At 29.9% G+C, this 21,214-nt stretch overlaps 1 protein-coding gene across 2 annotated transcripts in view; it reads right to left on the reverse strand.

Annotated features, from left to right (window-relative positions):
* Positions 1-21,214, reverse strand: part of LOC114125022 (myosin-VIIa) — a 110,750-nt gene that overhangs the window by 4,447 nt on the left and 85,089 nt on the right. The window contains exons 4-33 of one of the 2 annotated variants that reach the window (XM_050205151.1): positions 19,731-19,983; positions 17,148-17,338; positions 16,117-16,335; positions 15,134-15,298; positions 13,888-14,130; positions 13,609-13,734; positions 13,303-13,542; positions 13,077-13,222; positions 12,792-13,004; positions 12,511-12,680; positions 12,303-12,439; positions 12,060-12,211; positions 11,817-11,979; positions 10,653-11,036; positions 9,586-9,787; positions 9,347-9,501; positions 8,891-9,115; positions 8,593-8,727; positions 8,193-8,422; positions 7,508-7,706; positions 7,239-7,400; positions 6,613-6,760; positions 6,266-6,543; positions 5,800-5,936; positions 5,490-5,701; positions 4,073-4,371; positions 3,105-3,312; positions 2,305-2,588; positions 1,463-1,702; positions 940-1,143 (exon numbers count right to left, since the gene is read on the reverse strand). In XM_050205151.1, coding sequence (XP_050061108.1) covers positions 940-1,143; positions 1,463-1,702; positions 2,305-2,588; positions 3,105-3,312; positions 4,073-4,371; positions 5,490-5,701; positions 5,800-5,936; positions 6,266-6,543; positions 6,613-6,760; positions 7,239-7,400; positions 7,508-7,706; positions 8,193-8,422; positions 8,593-8,727; positions 8,891-9,115; positions 9,347-9,501; positions 9,586-9,787; positions 10,653-11,036; positions 11,817-11,979; positions 12,060-12,211; positions 12,303-12,439; positions 12,511-12,680; positions 12,792-13,004; positions 13,077-13,222; positions 13,303-13,542; positions 13,609-13,734; positions 13,888-14,130; positions 15,134-15,298; positions 16,117-16,335; positions 17,148-17,338; positions 19,731-19,983 — 6,120 coding nt within the window. Of the gene's footprint in view, positions 1-939; positions 1,144-1,462; positions 1,703-2,304; positions 2,589-3,104; positions 3,313-4,072; positions 4,372-5,489; positions 5,702-5,799; positions 5,937-6,265; positions 6,544-6,612; positions 6,761-7,238; positions 7,401-7,507; positions 7,707-8,192; positions 8,423-8,592; positions 8,728-8,890; positions 9,116-9,346; positions 9,502-9,585; positions 9,788-10,652; positions 11,037-11,798; positions 11,980-12,059; positions 12,212-12,302; positions 12,440-12,510; positions 12,681-12,791; positions 13,005-13,076; positions 13,223-13,302; positions 13,543-13,608; positions 13,735-13,887; positions 14,131-15,133; positions 15,299-16,116; positions 16,336-17,147; positions 17,339-19,730; positions 19,984-21,214 lie in introns of both variants that reach the window. The other variant, XM_027988498.2, reaches the window with a different exon arrangement.

Here is a 21,214-nt window from a genome sequence, read left to right on the forward strand (position 1 = left end):
ATCATAGTAATATTCAATACAGTATATAAGTCAGGTATAATTCCTGAGGACTGGATAAAATCTGAATTTATTGCCTTGCCAAAAACATGTGGGGATTATTATAGAACGATTAGCCTGATGAGTTATCTGCTGAAACTGTTTTTTAAAGATAATTCATAAGAGAATATAATATATAGGCTATATGAGCAAAAAATAGCACCTAAACCGTTTAGGTTTTTGAATGTGGTTGGTACAAGAGATGCACTATTCAGTTTACAGGTCCTCTTCCAAAGATACAGAGATGTAAATTGTAATGTATTTGTCTGTCTGCTTGATTATCAGAAGGCTTTCGACCATGTTAGACATGATATAATGATTAGGATTTTAAAAGAAATAGAAATAGATGAAAGAGACCTTAGAATAATCGCTAACTTATATTAAAGAAAAACAGCGGTTCTCAAAATGGAAGGCGAAACAACAGACCTGATTGAAACTCGACGTGGGATGAGACAGGGTTGTATTCTGTCAACCGTCTTGTTTAATCTTTATTCTGCTTATATCTTTAAAGAAACTCTAGGTTAGGTAATCTCCAATGCTTGGGACATATTATGCAGAACAAGTTAGATATTATGATCATTTTCAACGTATCCTACAAAGGAAAATAGATAGCAAAATATCTCCTGGAAGAAGAAGAACATCGTGGCTAGCCAACCTCAAAACATGGTTTTACAAAAGTTCGGTGGAACTATTCCAGAATGCTACTGATAGGGCTTGTGTGTCCATGATGATTGCTAAAATCCGAGACTGATCGGCACATTAAAAAGAAGAAAATTTACTATGAGAACCCAATTAATATATACGTGCACAGTATGAAATTAATAATTCAATCTGATATCTGTAGTGGCTTGGGAGCGAGACTGTACGAGTAACCGATAACTTTACCTAATAAAAAAACGTTACCTGTGAAGTGGTCAATATGATCTTGCTTTGCTTTTTGTCGCTGCCCGTAATGATCATCAGACAATTTACGGCCGGACTGTAACTCAAGATACTGTCATATTCGTATGAACACAACGCATTTCGAGAACGGTGTTCCAGTAAATGCAAACCGGCTTGATCCACCGCTAACCACAGGACACGAGGCCAATTTGAGGTGAACGATTGCTAAAAACCAAATTTGTCTGTTAATATTTCGAAATGTAAATACCTTAAACGCGTCAAGCCTTCAAGATATCAAGTCGTACAATTATTTTTTTGTTTTTTTTTAGATACGTAGTGCATAATATATTTTATTGCATATTTTAACTTTAAATATGAAATAGTTGATACATGCAGATTTATAAGATTTATTTCATACAAAATGCTGACAGTAATCATATTTGACATAATCTATTACTCTTCCTACTTATCAAATTTTTACTGTTATTTATTTTAACAAAATTAAATGTATCCTATGTGACCAAATAATAATCAACACACTAACCATAACATCAAAAATGGTAGCTCTGTGAAGTGGCCAGCTTTTGATCAAGTTTAAGAAAGCTTTTTTGGCCTCAGCTGAAGTCATTCCTCTCAAACTCTGATGGTGCATCGCCACGTCTTCGTTGGGTATGTTAGTGACTAGCCTCGATGGAAGACAGTGACATGAGACTTGTCGGTATTCCAATACGGTATCTTCGCAGTCTCCTAATTCTACTTGAGCTTGTAAAGAGGTCAACATAACCTAAAACCAAGATAAAAATACATCAATACATTACACATTGTACACATTTAGGCTTAAGTAAAAGATGAAATACAAGGGCTCATTGACTTCTCTGAACATAGAAATACCCCTAATTGTTTTATACAATCAGAAAATTTCTAAACAATTATAATCTTTGTATGAAACAAAGAGTTTATTATAACGTATTTTCTCCACGGTATTTCTAAACTATTATAATATACAGACTAAGTGATTAATCAAAATATGTGCCAAGCCAATTTTTTCTCTAATAATGAATTAATTAAAAATATGATTTTTAGAATGTTTACGCCGTTTTAGGAGAATTAATATTTTCTTTGTAGTTGGTTCTATTTTTATGATTTGATGGAAATATCTTTAAAAATATCTTTAAACGCCTTTATTGACTTAATATATACTTAACAAAACAGTGTATGCTAATGATTTGAAAGTTCAAAGTTCAAGTCGAGATAATAATTTCAATATGCATCAAAGTTAGGCTTAACCATACTTGGGAACTTGTCTTGTCACCATAATTTATAACCTGTGGTTACTATAACTAAATTATTTAACTTAATGACCGTTAAAATAGGAAAAACACGAACCGCTTCATTATCGGTCACAGGGAATCGATCACACCGAAGGCCATGTAGCACCTGATGGTACAACAATTCTTTTTCCACTGGATCGTCCAAGTCCATGTACTGGTCGAGGAACAAGTGTTTTTTGAATAGGAATATGTGACTATGCTTTCGGATAGGTTTAGATGTGTTTGCAGTTCCTGTGTTGGCGTTTCTGTATCTTTCCCACTTCGACATGACGTCAGCCAGCTTTTCTTCGGCCACCAAACTCCGCTCAGAATTACCCAACACCTCGTAGATAGCATATCCTATAAATATATTATTATTATTATATTATTATGATCAAAGTGATAAAATGACATTTTTTTTAAGTTATAAGTGTCAACTAATGTAGAATTTTATCAAATAATAATGCATTTTTCATAATTTTATTAGTTTTATAAAATAAAATCATGACTATAAATTATTTTCTAGTCGGTAGATACTTCAACATTTGAATACTTCAATGTTAAATATAAAGTATATTTTAATGCTTTATGACAAACATCAAAGTTAAAAATATGGTTTTGATCCAAAATTTTTAAATTTTAATAAAAAGTTAAATAAATAATAAAAAAATTATATTTTTTAAATGTTAGTTGAAATAATATTAGAAAATAGATTTTCAAATAACAATATTCGTCTCTACATTATACTTTAGAATAAACTATAGTCTATAACTATAAAAAAAATAATATTTTGTCGTAATTTCGTGCAACTGTTTTTTTAATCATAATTATGAAAATGATTTTGTTTGTTTTTCCGCTGCATCAGTTTTTTCTTACCCATCGCCGTTTTCCTAAGTCCAATTTTATTCTTGACGATTTCCACCACGTCTTTAGCCGTTGAAGATGGATGAAATTCAATGGCGTGGTACTGTCCATCCATAAAATGAAACCTTGCATAAATTAATCTTCTGTTTATCGTACACAATATTTCTTCTCTAGACGGCGGCCATTGTCGTCTTCTCGTACCTTGAGTTTTTGACACGCACTAAAAAAAAATCGAAGTATAAAAAATGTGTTCAAAACTTAAAAAAAAAGCATGTCCCGCCATTTTTTAACATGATGTAAGTCCGAATTTCCGAATTGATTATAATCTTAAAACTGTTTCAGAAACTTAAAAAGGCTATTACTGTGATCAGTGTAACGTCGTTATAATTATGCAACGATCATTGTTAGTATTGACATCGAACCAATTATAAACTATTTTGAATTAATATTTAAATATATTGAAGATTCTTAAAATTAATACTTCTCAATTAATTCATTAAAATAATTTATATTTAACTCTGAAATTACAGACTTATAAGTATGGAGGTTTTTTTAAAAGGCCATACTATCATGTATAATATCATCATGAAAAAATAACTAAATGAATCACGTCCAAAATTGTCTATAGCTTATTATTACCTGTACTGTTCATTACGCTAACAAATAAATTTTACAATCAATTTCAAGTAAGAAATAAAAAAAAATAGATTAATAATTATTTAATACTTTCTAAATATTTAAAGTTATTTTTAAATACTTTTTTCAGATACACTTAAAAAAACTGTTAGATAGTTATTAAATTATTTGTATCAAGACGTATATAAATCAAAATAATATTCGTTCTAGACATTTGCAAAAATTATTGTAGCCAAGTATAATATGTCACGTGGCTACCCGTAAACTAATCAATTTAAATACAATAGATATACCCTAAAAAATCATCATTCCAGAACTATACCTTACGGTTTCTTTACACTTACTTTTTCTGCAAACCGGGCATATTTCCCTTCCTCGGTCACACAATCGCCGGCACATTTTCGCAGATGTGCAATCAAATATTTTCGTACGTTACGTTGCGGTGGTAAGATTACCGAACACGTTAACGATAACAGCGCCCAATGCCTGAGGTTTACTCTAGAGTTTGGATCTGGATGTTCGGTTGTTTGCTTGATCAGCTGTAGGTAAAGTTCACAGAGCAGCGACTCTTTGCGCATCGATCTCTCCATAACGTTCTGTATTAGAGTGACGTGTTCATCTTCTGCTCGTCGGACAACTTCTCCTAATGAATGACAAACAACGAGTTATTGAGTGAATTCTAATTGATAAATAATCGACTACGACGACAGTTATATCGTACAGTGCATAGGGGTGGTGGTAAGGCTGTTATAAAATTTTTATAGGGATGGCAAAAGTTTTAGGTGGATTTTATTGGTAAAGATTTCTATGTACATTAAGCAGGATTTTTAAAATTCATGAGTTATACGGTTCAGTCAATGCGCTATAAAAAGTTCATTCCATTGAATATTAAAGTAAATTTAGTTTTAATTTAAAAATTATATACACATAGCGTGATAAAACAGCTATATTTTATTTCTGGTTTGTTGATAACTATCTTATTTTTACTAGCGATATGAAATAAAAGTAGGATTATTATTTTCAAACAAATATAAATTACTCGTATACTAAATAATTGATCATCAGTTTATATTTATTAATCGGAACTGGGTAGTGAAGTAATAAGTCGTATTCTTAGAATATATTACAAAAAAACAATTTTGACAAAGAAAATTTTCTAACAGACAATACATGATACAAATAAACTTAATAAATCGGGCTCCATTATACAAAAAATCGTGTTTAAGTTATAAAACCATCATAGAAAAAACATTAACAGTTTATTTTAATCAATACATCAAAAAATATTAGTTTCCTTTATTAACATACTTTTAAATATGTAATTTGAAACTAAGTAAAATGACGTTTAATTTGTTTTTTGATAATAATAACAAATTTATAAGAGTACATTTAGTTGGAAAGAATATATAAAAACAAAAATATTATTTCTAATTTCTAACCATAATAGCATATTGCATATTGTAGGTATGCGTATTCAGTTAGTTTTTGATAATAATTATAAGTTATGATTGAATTAATTTTTAGCAATTAATACTTACAAATTTATTTATTTTTAACATTTATTCCATAATGTCATTCTTAAGCCAATAAATGGAAAGGATTTTTTTTTATAAAATCGTTTATACTCAATTTTTTTTTTTTTTAGTTCAAATTATTTGTAAATTTTGGTTTATGTGTCATCTGTGATTTATCATAAAATTCCATTCTTAGGTCATCACTATATAATTTTCTCAAGGGCTACACTCGTTATCTTATAATTACCATTTTGACCTAATCCAGCATATTTTAGTATGATCTGGAACATTTGCAAAGCGATCTGTTCATCTTGTTCGGACAATCGGCTGAGACTTTGGGAAATCGTCTGTCTACTGAACGACCAATAAGAGCCCGAGAATCCTTTATAAGTTTCTCCGTGTTCTGACAGTGATCCAATGTGTTCGGCCCATAATTTTTCCAATTTGTGTTTACTCAATCTGAAACAAATATTCGTAAATTAAAAATATACCGATGTAAAATGAACTTCTACTAATACATCAATGTGATGTGTACATCATTTTACTGTATCACTTACCTGCGCAAGGTGTTCTTTAAGAAACTACCAGAGGTGTCTTGAGGTTTATTCAACATGTCTGAATCGATTAAATTGCGTCGACAGTTGATCACATTGTGATAAAGTCGTATACGATCATCGTTCGTTATGGCTTTGACCTGTTATACAAATTAAAATTGTTTTAAATATTATAAAAAGTAGAATTATTCAATTTTTGTAAATGCTACAGGGCTATGAATTTCAAAGAGGTTTGAAAAAATTCGTATAACATTGTAGTTGTATTTTTTTAGTAGGTATATTTAATATATTAAATATTAAGGTAAATCAAAATTAAATTTATTAATATTTTTAAAATGCAATATAGATATTAGTTTTTACAATTTTTATCACTTAAAATTTTCTGGTTAATTTATAGTTTTTCAGTAAGTACATTAAATTCTTAGCCTTGATTACAAAATCATAACAATATATTTTATTCGATTCTTACTGGTGCTTCGTTTTCGATTATCCAACCAGCCAACCCTGGACAATAACTGACAATAAGCGAACCAATTTCAGATTTCTGTTGCGTTTCGAAGACGAAACACTTGTGAGCGGAAGCGCTGTCGTTTTGGTGTCTCATCAAGTTTATAGTTAAGAAACAATCGCTAGGGTCTAAAAATATTGATTCGACGTCAGTGTACCTGAACTCGTACATAACGAATTTATCTTCTGGCTTGATCAACATCAATCCATCGCAGTTGACACCGAGTATTAGAGTGTTTCCTGTATAAATTCACAAGACATTAAAAATAATTCCAAAACAACGTCGAATGTAAGTATGTATAATCATACCGTACGACCAGTAGCCTCTGTAGGTGACGTGGAACATCGTGGTGCCGTACAGCGGATATTGCATTACGCACGACAAGTACAAAACCTTTGCCATGACTTCCGATCTACCAGCGCCATATTGTTGATGAGCTTGCGCCAATATCGGTACCTGTTATAAAATCAAATATTGTCATCGACGTTTTAGTCATTTGTTAGCACCGAGTATTGATCAAACTCGCTGAGAACGTAATTTATCGTCAGTCGAGAGTAAATTGATATTATGCAAGACGTACGATGAATTAAAAGTAAGAAAAGTAAATAACAAAAGGTTTTTAGCAGAAAATGTCATTCGGTACTGGGCATATATATCCAAGAGTCGTGTTTTATCAACAGTGTATTGTAGAATTATTATGTTTTAGAAAATAAAATGTATAGTTATTTAATTTAGATTTCATTACTTTTTATAATGCAATTAAAACGATACATATAAAATAAAAAAATACTGTTTAAATTAAGATTTTTCTAAGGTGTTAGTATCAAACGTAAAATAGATTTTATTTTTAATTTTAAATATGTCTGTTTTTACCGGCCATGTATCTTGTGTAAACTTATCACATGCTACAGATTATCATCACGTTTAAACCTACCCAAGTATCGGAACTCCTTATTCTGCTTATCCTAAACGGTATATAATTTTCGACGTCCGCGTAATACTCCAAAGTTGACTCCTTAGGATCACCGAGTGACACTTGACACTGAAGTCCGGCTAATTGGAGAGCAACCTTTTCACTGACCGGAAAATCGTCGCACTAATTAACAACAATAATAAAGATAATTAAACTATTTATTATATAAATATTATTTGAAACATTTTTGTGCACTTATGCACGCTTTCAACATTCTACCCATCAATTACCTTCACAACAGAGTAGACGGCCTGGGCGTACAACAAGTTCACTTCGATCGGGTCCTGCGAAATTTCTCGGGAATGCCGGAACAATCGTCGTTTGAATATGAAACGGTTTTCACCACTGGTCAAAGTCGTGTTACTAGAACGCCGGCTCAGCGATGGGAAGCTGCTACTCGATTGAGCGGTTTGTTTGATTTGCTGCTTTCTATGAATCAAAATATATACATGTATATTAAATAGGTTTATCTTTAGATAAATACATATTGAGTGAAATAATACTTTAGAAATATAATATAATATTTAAATTTTTAAGACAAGATAAATTGAAAACAATTAATAGATGAAAATTCTTGAATTGTACTCTTACTTATACCAAAATTGTTGAAATGCATTTATGTTAATATTGTAATAAGTAATGTTCTAATAACAATAGATCTGTTTATCCCATTGAAATTATAAAAAACAATTTTCTTTAAAAAAAGGAATGTATGTATAAAACGATCGACAATTTATTAAAATTAAAGTTATTATAATATTATGATGTACCTACCTAATTAGTTAATTTAGAAATAAACTTTAATTAAATAAAAAATACAAACTATTCTTTTAGTTGTCGATGATAACCATTTATAAGCGCTATTCAACCTTATCTAGACAGTTGGTTAAATTTATTAAAACTCAATATACGTACGATTGCCAAGCGGCGATGATGTCGTACAGATAGTGATGAGCGCGAACATGTTCTTCACCGTCCGACCGGCTTTGATATATAGACCAACCATCAATCGATCTCAAACACAATTTGTCCGCTAGTTTGTAAACTGCATCGCTGGCTGTGTCTGTTGGGTGAATGTCGATTGCTTTAGTTCGGCCATCCAGGAAGAAGAATCTACAAACGATTGTGCCGAGTCTCCGCATAGCCTATAGCACAAAATATATGGTTTTAGATATCTCATCGGTAGAGCGTGTTCAAAACCAAAACATTAGTGTTTGGTCAACTCTAATAAAAATAATTAAACCAATTTTGAACAAAAATTCAGTGACAAGAACATTTTAAAGACGGTTTCACTTAAAGGTTGAAATGGACTTACGGCGATTTCAACTGTTGACGGTGGGTACTGTCGACACGATACTTTAGTGTTTTTGCAATTGTCGAGGCACCATTGAACGTACTGTTTAAGTTTTCCCTCGCATTGCAAATTCTTTCGTAAAAAGCTAACGAAATACTAAAAAATCATAAATAAAATATAATATTATAAGTATATTTTTAAATATTTTAGTATTTACTAATTTTATCTCAACAACTAAATTACACACAAAATAATACTGTGTGTACGTTAACGGATTGTAGAAAATGTTTTGTGCAAACCATTTAAATCATAAATATACCTTGTAGAGTAACTTGCTGGGCTGGAATGCAACAATCGCAAGGCAAATGAGCAGCCACACTCTCTCGGTGGACTCAATGTTTGGGTTATTTGTTGCTTGTCGCATGCACTGCACGAAAATTTCGTCTCGCAACTCTTCACGATTGATTCCCGCGCCAATTATCGACTGGATGATTTGTACTTCATTGTCTTGTTTTATATCACCTCTAGTATACTTACAAAGATCCTGTAAATAATAATACCATACGTAAAAAATTAAATTTAAACGAATATAATCTTAATATGATGATATTATTGCATTATGAACGGACTTATTAATCTAATACAGTCTAATTAATAAGTAATAATTAGTCTAATACATATATAATGTTTAACTATATTCTGAACCTAACCTATCCGATCTGATGCAATTTTAACAGTAAAATTATTATCACTAAACAATGTCAACAGGACTTACTCTAAATATTGATATGGCTATCGTTATGTTATCCGGATCGTACATATGTATGTGCGATGTCGGAATAGTTGAGCCACGGTGAAATGAAACCATTTCGTACATAGGTATTTTTTCCAGTGACTTGCTTTTCCTCTTCAGCGTAGCTATTATCGTTCCTACGAGTTACGGATAAAATACATTTTGATTATTACTGGTAAAATCACGAACAGATAATAAAAAATAATAAAACTTTATCGCACCTTCAGGTGAACGCTCATGAGCATTGAAATAGTTTTCGGCAAACTCGAGGATATCATGATAGTTATCTTGTAGCGGTTCGACGTTCAACTTCTCTTGGATGTTTTCCATCTCTTGAAGTTTCTTTTCCACTCTAAATTTCCTTCGCTGATCGCGTTCTGTAGTATCTTCGACAAATCCATTGTTATGCTTCCAATTCGCCCCCTGTAACATAATTGATTAATAAGTAAAAACCAAATGATTGTAAACGATTTCACTCAAAAATTGGTTATAATTCATGCAATCCAAAAATATGTTATAAAATATAAAATATAAATTATTTTATTTTGCAAAACGTAAACGCTAAACCGTGGAAATGTCCAAATAAAAATTATAGTACTTGACTACATACGGTCATTTAAAATATTTAATGGTACAAAAAGTCTGATTTTATTTTTTCGTACTGTATACCACTATACCTATTATTATTTTATCCAAGAAATGGCCTGAATTTTCGCTTTTTAATAAAAAGTAGACTTTATTACTCTATAAAATTTCTGCATTTAAGAGGGCATTAATTGGAAATGTTAAGTAAAAGCAAATAGAAAATTTGTACAGCCAATTGTTTGCCTTTTCGTCGCATTTCTTGCAGTAAAAATTGCTTATGAAGTATTTTATACTAATTTTTAAAGACTTTTTTTTTAGTAAACAGCAATTATAGAACTCATTAGATCACAACAGTTCAGATGTCTATAAAAAAACAAAAAAGAAACAAAATATTTTTCGAAAATTTGTATTTAAATATTTAAAAAATGTTTTTTTTTGTAAATATTCCCGTTTATCGTAGTTGTATATTTTTGTTTTTCCCATTGTTTAGAAAAATAATAGGAAATTTCCTTTTTCGATTCTTAAAGTTACTTAATTACTACCAACAATTTTCCTCCAAGAAGGTCTAAGAATTATTTTTACTATGAAAAATGTCTTTGCCAAAAAGCACACTTACGTGTAAATACATTGGCTTACATGTAAAAACCAATAAATTTATCGCTATGCTCAAACAATTATTGTTAAGATCATTAATTTTACTTACTCCTGTTCCAGAAGTTCTTGAGCTGGGTCTACTCTGCCGTGGTGATGACAGAGCAGCGGCGGCGGTAGCAGCTGGACTAATAGATCTATTGGCGCTTTCGATCGCAACGGGACTCTTGGCTCTGATCAGTTTGTGAGGCGGCGTTGGCAATGGCGGTGGTGACACGTTATCTTCATCCCTAGGCAACACTGCCTCGTAAATAGGTTCATCGTTAGCTTTGACTGGCTGTTGATTAAACGGTGGTGGTGGTGGAGGTGGATGCGACGGTTCTGGTAACACCACCTGCATTGCATTTGCTGGAGATGACGATAACGATTTCTCTAGTCCTCTGCTCTCGAGCTCCATTTCAACAATTTCTATTTCTCTTTGGATCACACTCTCCAACTAAAAATGTACAAAACGTAACGCAAATGTTTATTAGATACACTGTTCAATATATGATTCGACAGAATCAAAAAAATAAAATACGCATAGAGTGCATTTGAGTTTTTAAAATCACGTGGTTTGAAAAAATATCACTACCTATATATTTAGTGTAATCAATATGCATCGGTGTTGTATACAATTCGAGTATTGAATAAAAATTGGTATTCAAAACAAATTTTAAATATTTTTACATAAAACAATCTATTACATTTGAAAACTATAATTTACATCCTTTGGTAAAAAGAATCGTCTAAAATTTACGTATTTATAATATATTTAAATATAAATATTCAAATAGTTTACAACACTGAATATCATAAGTATTGTGTAGGTAATCCTCAAATGTGTTAATTAAAGCGAAGAGATATTAGTTCGAGTGCCAATAATCAATAGTCAAAACTTCCGATATAGATTGGTGTGATTATATGGTTAAAATAATTAAATCAAAAACAAGAAAAGAACCTCTTTAGTAAATCTTAAATACGTTATAAATATATTTTCTCACCTGAATAACATAATATCATGTATATTTTTGTCCCTAGCAAGTGGAATAATTTTCTACACAATAGTGTATACGTATGCCTACGTAATACAGTTTTTGGTGAAAAAAATTTGGATAATGAACTAACGAAAATATTGTTAATCATAGGAATATATGATCGTATAAGGTATAATTCGATAATTTGGTGTGCCAGAAGAAATAAATCGTGTGCAAATTACCTCATCGAAATCGCTTACTATTTCCTTCATACGGTCTCCCACAGTGTCTATAGAGCGGCCAGACTGGACGTCGGACAAAAAAGCAAATAGATTGTCCAAGTCTACAGACTCGTGTGCCGGATCTACTTGAAGCCTAGAGTTTAATTGTTCAGCCAGTTTTGCGAATTCAATTTCGGATATCCTGAAAACCAATTGTGATGATACTATGCAGATTCCAATAAATCATTTTTACTACATAATAATATACGTAAAACTCCTTACTTCTCTTCTTTTTCGATTTGCAATTCGTTTAACTGTTCATTTTCCTGAGCTTTTTCTTTGAGATCTTCAGTTTTGCGTTTTTCTTCTTCTACGCGTTCCCGTTTCCGCATTTCTTCTTCTACTCGTCTCATCTCTCGCAAAGCAGCAGCGACCTATATAAAATAACAAATATAAGTGATACTATTACTCCCAATTAAATATTCATTAGGTATAAGTTGTCTACGATTAAAATACTTTGATTACCTCTCGAGCAAAAACTCCTCTTAGATGCGATTGGATTACGATGGCGGCTCGACGTTTTTTCAAGAACACTAAACGTTGTTTCCAACTCTTGAACGCCGTTTGTACAATTATAACCGCGGACCTTGTTTTAATATAATCTGAAAAATATTTATCAAAGGAATTCATATAAATCCTCTAGCAAGAATAATACATTAATGAAATCGTCTACCTTTTCTGACGAAATATCCTCTCCACGTTCGTTGAATGATTGTGGCCATTAAGTTGAGCATTACCTTTCGCTTATCTTCGAGTGGTTCATGCGCTTTGTTCCGAAGAAATACTTTAGTTTTGCCTATCTGACACTCTTCCGAAGGAATTTCTTGTAGCGTCAAAAACGCCCTATAAAAAACATGATTATGCAATGTTGATAATAATAATAAGCGCGAGCAATAATGATATTGCAGATTTTTCGAAAAATCATTACAAAAAACCATATTTTCATATACGTACTTAACAGCTGAGCGCTCTTCGGTGGGTAGTTTTGTTCTCACCAGACAACGGTAACGGCTTAAGAACTCGTGAAATGACATATGTATGGGATAGCCCTCTTTTCGAATTCTGATTATATCCAACATGCCTAAGTACTTCAATTGGTCCAACACTAACTTCTCATTGTAATGGTCTGGTGCTTTTATTGTGTTAGGTTTGATACATCTCACGTACCTTTAATACAAAAATTATTGAAACAAATTCGATAAATTTGATTCTCGATTAGATAATTCTAGAGGCATGTACCATGGATTTGTGGATTGCAAGACATCTACTAATGCTTGTAATTGATGTCTGAACGTATCGCTAACGGTTGGACGACCTTTAGTGGTTCCTCTGGTGGATGTGGAATTGGCACTGCCCATTCGCGACACGGTAGATCCAAGTAAATCCTATCAAAAAATAAATTGTAATATTATAGTTTTGGGTTATTTTAAACCACGAAAGTGATGACCTCTATGAAAATACTGACCTGATATTTAATGAGTTCACGTACAAAGACGTTCGTCGAACGTGTCATGAAATCAAAAAATACATCTTGCTGTACATCACGATTCTTGTCAACAAAACCACTGGCGGTGTAAGTAACAGAACCAGCGTAGTGCAAAATACTGAATTCCGATTCCCATTTTCGACGGTCGTCTCCTTTCACGAAATTTGGATGATTCTCAAATTCCGTGTGCAAATTCATCAAGTATGTTGTGTCTGATCCCTATGGTTAATCAATACAGTTATACCACGACACTACATAATTTTTTCTATAAATAAATATTATTACCTTAGGCATATGACACTGTTCAGTCAACAACTTCAGAATACAGCGAGGTGGTTTCTCAACTAGTTCTAAACAACTTGTGTTATCGGTGAATTGAATGTGTGAAAATTTAATTTCTTCTTGTCGGTACTTTAGTATATAAAATAAAAACGTCGTAAAATTTAATGAATTTTCAAATATGAAGTTATAAAAATACAAGGTTATATTATATTATCATTATCATAGAAGAAATATGGTGCAGAATGAGCATTATAATAATTTTTAATATTTTATTATACGTACAATTTCTTGTTCCAATGCGAAAACATAGTGATTGAAAAACTTGTGTAGTTTCTCGTTAGTGTAATTTATACATAACTGTTCGAATGAATTGATAGTGAAATTTTCAAAACCAAATATGTCGAGTACACCAAGAAACCTTGACGTATCTTGTCCAGGATTTGTGCAAGTATTGATGTGATTCACGAGCCACGCGAAAGTTCGCGAGTATAGTGCTTTGGCCATTGCATGTCGGTTTTCAATCGCCTAATTAAAGTATATTTAATACCATATTATAGATTATACTGTAAGTTTAGTAGTTTTGATCCCATATCAATAGCGATATTAAAAATAATGGTTTACTAAATTAAAAAAATAAAATAAAATAAACTATAGTAATAATTATCTTGTGGAATATATTACGTAACAGTTCATGAAAAGGATGGTTTTGTATTTTTTTATATGACAGAATATAATGTATTAAGTATTATTATTCCGAAGTAAATAATGCCTAATTTTGAAATAATAAATAAGTACATTTGAATAGCTGATATTTAGACTGAAAATTATGTAATTGTTTTTACCACAAAAATCTATGTATTTGATAATATGATTTATTAATACTAAGTATAAAACAGAATGCCGTTTAAAATGCTGCAGATAGTATTGTATCTAATTGGCCAATTAGACACGCATTAAGCCAACACTGTGCTTAATGAATCATGTACTTATGTTTAAAAACAAAAAAAAGAACATTAATTTCTCGTATGAAGTTTTTCAAAATTCTATGATTCACGTTTCCCATCTACAAATTAGATACGTTAAAAACATAAACGTTTAGTATAGTTAAAAGCATATTATGTAATATTTTCATTAAGTGGTGTGGCCATGCGTAACAAACCAATAACAATAAAAAGATAGCATAAACATTTTGGTCAAACAAATAATACTCGAGATTTTAAACACAGAAGTATTGCATGTATAAATAACACTAACTAAGAACCGGATTTCGATGACTTTTTTTTGGCTTCTGGTGTTTTTAAAATGCGATTAAGTAACATATGGAATCTATTTAAAAATATTTTTCTACTTAAGGTTCGAGAGTTAAGAGACATTATTTTTAAAACTATAAGAAAGCAAGACATGTAGTAAATGTTTTTATAGCATCTACATAAGGATACTCAAACATATTGGTTGTACATTTATAATATTATTAATTATTAAATTATCGTCTCAACACGACACGTATTTTTATATATCGTCAACATACTTCGGGCAGTTTTAGAGGTATTTCAGTTATGTTTCCGCGCACGTTTATCTGTCTGAGCAATGCAACGTGGACCACGTCTTCCTTTTGCAGTCCCAATAAGTGAGACACGACTGACAGTACTTCGTGGTCATTTTCAGTTAGTTGACATTTTTCACCATCGACATCCTGTAGGTTAAAACAAACATAAAATATAACGTGAAAAGCACAAATAACAAAAAAAAAAAAACATCCATGGCAGGGCTAAAAAATTTGTGTTTTAAGTTCAAAGTATAATATTCTATAATGTCGTAAATAAATGTACCAAAATGTAATGTGTATATATAAATCTTTGATCAACTATTTAAAATGTATTAGTTCTTAGAGCACATTTTAACATTTTTATTTATTGGTTATATTAATACAAAACGACATATTATTTTGTCATCTGATAACTGGACAAGTATACCAGTAAATATTTTATGATACATTTTGATAGAAAACAAAATTATACCACGTTTTGTAATCTCAATGTAAATGATATGATTATGAATAAAACTATAATAAAAAACGTTGACCTGCCCTTATATTCAAATCTTAAATCATACATATATCCACGAAAAACATGAAGGTTCAATACTTCAATGCCGAACATTTAGAACCTAATACGTTGTAAGAAGAAATTTTAAATAAATATATTCATTTACTTAACGTCATGGTTTATTATAAATTTATAAATACATAGTTTTTGATGAAAATATTTTATTCTAATCGTATATTTAAGCACTTTAGGCGTAAACTGTATACGTGTATATTTGATTGTATTTTATTAACACATATAAAATAAATCTCAACTCATAACTAATCAATTGTAATTTTATTTTTTTGTGAAAACGTAGGTACGTAGTTTTGGTATTATAACCGACTAGATAATATTAATTTTTTGATGGAGTTAAATTACATCGTACAGTTAATGATATCAGCGATGTAGGTATGTAGTTATTTACCCGAAAAACAGTATTTCCCAGCCACAGAATGGCTGACAGGACGCAGAAAATTCCATCAACCATGTTGAGTGGTATGCGGAGTACGTTGAACGCTAAACGCAGCGCGTCGAATTTGTGTACGTCCGAAACGCCGTCTATGGTTCTGCAGCCCGACTGGTTTAAGTAGTTGTAAAATTCTGGTGGTTTCAATCTGTATAACTCAACCAAGTCCTTGTTGTGCTACCGAAAACAAAAATAAATATTATATATTTTCGTACATAAATTTCTAAGCACAAAAATATTTCTAGGAGATAGACAACTAGGTACATTATATCCTAATCATTCAAAACAGGTTGACGATTCTTTTTTTTTTGTTTTGGAAATAATTTTTAATTTTAAACATATCTATTTATCGATCATACATGATTTAGAACAGACAATTGGTGAAATTTTCAATAAATATTGCTGTATCATAAATACATTTTAACAAAAACAATCATTACACGAATTTAACGTAAGTATACATTTTCAATTTAATTACTTGGTAAAAATTAAAATTAAATTGTATTTGAAAAATTATTTTTTAGTGTGCACAGCTTCAAATTTTTTTCGGAGTTATAAAAAACTCAAAAACAGGTATATTTTAAATTTAATTTACCTATTTTTAGATTTATAATATTGCTTTTGGTTTTTCAAATTTTAATTTTCTAAAATGCTCTTTCATAAATCTGGATTTTTTTTAGTAATTTTATGTTTAACCCGTTAACAAAATACTTATAGAAAGGCAAACATTGTATTATTATTATTAAACAGTTTAAAAATTAATAGAATAATAAAAATCATACTTGTTTAACAATTTTTAACAATTTGTTCTTACTTTTTAACAAAATATATAATTGAAAATATGTTAACGAATATTTATAATTTTTGATTGCATTATTATAATATATTTATATATCAAAACGTTTTAAGTAAATAAATATGCTTATAAATAAAAATCATTCCCCTCCAATTCGATATTTACAGATATATTATCTTCGAAAACGACTTACTCTGGCACCCTCGGCGAGCTGATAGAACACGTGATAATTTCGTTCACCGGCACTCTGGAATGTAATTCTTGACTGTTCCAACAGATAGTCTTGTATGATGCATCCTTTTATCATCCATCTGCCGTCAAAGCAAACTTGCATGAACTTTCCAAAGCGACTAGAGTTATCGTTTCGCGCTGTTTTTGCGTTACCTGAAAAAATTCAGTTGATAATAATAGTTATTATGTTCTATTAATTGTAATATCCAACACATAAATATATTAAAACAAATATAAGTAGAATATAAAAATGAAATTCTTTAAAAATCAAATGTTGTATTATCTTAAAAGTATTATATTTTATGGACTCTCTTTCGCAAAATGTATGATAAGTATACCTAGTGGCTAGTACCTACCTATAGTATATATGAGGAAATTCAAATACCTATTATATTTTATAATATTTTGATAGTAAAACCACTGTTTACTTTTGATTTTTAAATTTCATACTATAGTTTTAATATAATATGTAAACTCTGGAAAAATCAATTTAATTTTTATACAAGAATTGAACGGTTACGGTTTGACTTTTGCAACAATGGACAACATGTTTCATTCGTAAATTGTCACTTCACTCAGTTCACTTGTCTTATACAAACTTTAAATTAGCTCATAAATAGAAACCATTGTTTCAATATATATTATATTATATTTATATACATCAACATTTTTAAATATTTATTCTACTATCTTTACTATTGTAGATTGCGAAATAAACAATTTAAATAATCGTATTATAAAATGAAAAATCTAATATTAATTCACAATAAGAATGAAATTATTTAGTGCTGTATAAATCTATAGGATTATTAGTATTATAAATTAAAATGTATTGAACATTAAAACGGTGTTTCCAATTTAACTTGGTAACTTGATAAAGTTAACCTGACTTTTTACATTCAAAACCGATTTTTTTTTAATTTGTACATATTATTTCGTAGTATAGAAATATTACGTATATAAATAATAATTAATTTCAAATATTATTGAACATAATTTGTATCTTTTCATGTATTTACAATAATTGATAATAATATATAGCTAGTAGAAATCTTTTAACTAAAAACAGAAAAAACATTTTAGTCTATTTTCGTTTGATTTAAAAAAATATATGTCAAAAACTAGTGTTTTTGAGATTTTAATTCGATAATTTTAAGATGGCACCATTTAAAATCATTAATTTATACCTGAGTCTTTATAATCATCATAAAAATCATAAGTTATAATATTTATCTTAGTTAATGTAGTTAATTCAGTTAATTATGAATAGTCTAATATAAGTAATATATCGTCATAAAGTAGTTATATACTCTATCCACTGTATCTGCATTTACTTAACGAAATTGAATTAATTATTAAATATCTAATAATACAAAGCTTAGAATTTCAAAATAAATTATAAAACGATTAATCTATTATTGTTTCAGACGTGATACAAAGTCACTATAATTGTATTTCTTGATTAATAGCATATTAATAAGTGTATATCAGCATAATCAACATATGTAGCAATTTCAACTCATACACACTGAAAATTTGATTACATGTTCAATTATACGGCATTAATTAGTGATTTTATTTCATTAATTATTAGAGACATGGACCAGGAAGTTGGCATGCTCACTGATGCATCCTTAACTAGGTACTGTGTAATTGAACCAATGCGAAAATTTAACTCAATAATAATTGTTAGCCTTTCATCAAACCTAACTAGCTGGGATAGTAAATAATCACTCTTTTATTATTTTTTACTGCAAAATAAGAATTGTAAATATTTCTCTTTAAAAATTATATGTATCTAGAGAATTTAAAAAATTATCATAGTAGATTTTTAATAGACACAAAACCAATATTTTAAGTACCTAGACCGACACACGATTATACAAAAATAAACTAATAATTACAGTAATTATAGCAATTTCAAATTGTATTATGTCAAAAGTATTATATTCAAAAAAAACCAGTACTGATGACAACCACACTATTCATATAACATTTTTTCAGCCGATTTTATGCACTATTCACAGTACATATAATTGTTTTAATTTATAGCCATTGACATAATATTGAAAGGATCATTTTTCTCTGTCAGCTTAGTCTGGATGCAGGAGTTGGTTTTTTATGTAGTACATTGATAAATACGAGATCGTCATTTTTATTTTTAAATAACCCTCTCGATTAGATATCCACATACTTCATCATATAAAACCACTTGTTTTCATAATTACCTATATGAATAAACCAAAACCATAACCAACCCTCTTTAGCTCCCATTCCTTAATAAACTTGCTAAAATATATATTTTAAATTGTTTATAACATTTAAATCTAATCATCTAATTAAAAATATTGATGATATAATACATGAGAAACCCGATAATAATATTTTAGGTGCACGTTTCACTTTAATTATGATACATTTTTACCCCGTGTGAACAGTGGTCATATTAAAAATTAAAAATCCATTTATGAACTTTACTTTATATAACACCATATTACTACATAATATTATATTATATTGCAATACATATAATAGGTATACGCACCAAACGATTCCAAAATTGTGTTGGCTTCGAGTATCTGCTGTTCGACCCATGTGCTTACGTTGCTAGTCACCGAGCACAAATATTGGAGGATGAATTTGGTGGTTTCCGTTTTGCCAGCTCCGCTTTCGCCAGATATCACACACGATTGATCGATGTCACCGGTTTGTAAACTGTTGTATGCAGCTTCCGCCACGGCGAACACGTGCGGTTCCAACACACCGATTTTTGATCCATGATATTGAAACACGTAGTCCTGTAATAACATATTAGTAGCGATTACATATTAGTACGATTATTACACCACCAACATCATTGTTAAATTATTTTTGATGATGGATAATAGAATCATGAATATAATAGTTTAATGATTTAGGCAGGAAATTATAATACTATTGTAGATCCCGAATCGGGCAGTGGAAAGTATAGGTACGGAGAGTAAATGCAGTCGACTTGACAACAATCAAAATATTTTCGATTTTATAATTTTCTTTTAGGGTAGCCGCCCGATCCCGTAATGTACGTATCGTGTAACGTTAAAAATATATTATGTTAATAGATACCTCTACCTACTTCTTATTGACCAACAAAATATAATGGCACATCAAATTTCGATCTATTTTCGACTTGTACATTATTTTAGTATTAAGTCATACCAAAGTAAAATATTAAAATATAGTACCAAATTACCACCATGAAGACAAAGCCAAACCCGTGCTATATATATAACTTATTAATGTACAATATATTAAACTGGAATCACCAATATTTTTCATTTAAAGATAATTCCATTGCGGAATATACTAAATACTTACCAGGTATCGGTTAAGTTAAAAATTAAAAATTAAATATTTTGCAGACCATAATAGCCAATAGCTAGGTATCTCTATTATATATTACTCGATCATCAGAATACCTATCGGATAGGTACCAACAATCAACATATTCTACTAGTGTGATAGGATAAAATCCGTAGAATAAGTCATGGATAAATGGACCATTTATCCAGTGCGTTTGAATAGAACTATTTAATACAGCGATAATATTTATATTACATTGTTAAACGTCAATATTTTTTATTTTATCAGTTTCTAGTGTTTTAATGGCTTCTTCAGACAGTGTATTTAATAACACTATACAACATATCAACTAATAGTTAATAGTTGACAACTATATAATAGCTATTATTTACTGATGTAAATAATATTATATATATAATGTAATTATAATTACGAGTATATATAATATACAGTTATTTAGGTGATCGTTTTGATTAGAATCACGCAACTAATCAACGACAAAAAAAGTCAATTAGAGTAATAACTTACAAAAAGGTATAGTAATTTGCACAACTTGGTGTTTTCAATTATTATTATACAAGTATAATAAATAATATTACAATCAATTTACATATTGGAACTTGAATGCATATTTCAAAGTTAATAAATAATAAATTATAAACGAATAACAAAGAACACTATTTTTTG

Source organism: Aphis gossypii, chromosome X (assembly GCF_020184175.1).
Source record: "Aphis gossypii isolate Hap1 chromosome X, ASM2018417v2, whole genome shotgun sequence".
In the NCBI taxonomy this organism is placed as follows: domain Eukaryota; kingdom Metazoa; phylum Arthropoda; class Insecta; order Hemiptera; family Aphididae; genus Aphis; species Aphis gossypii.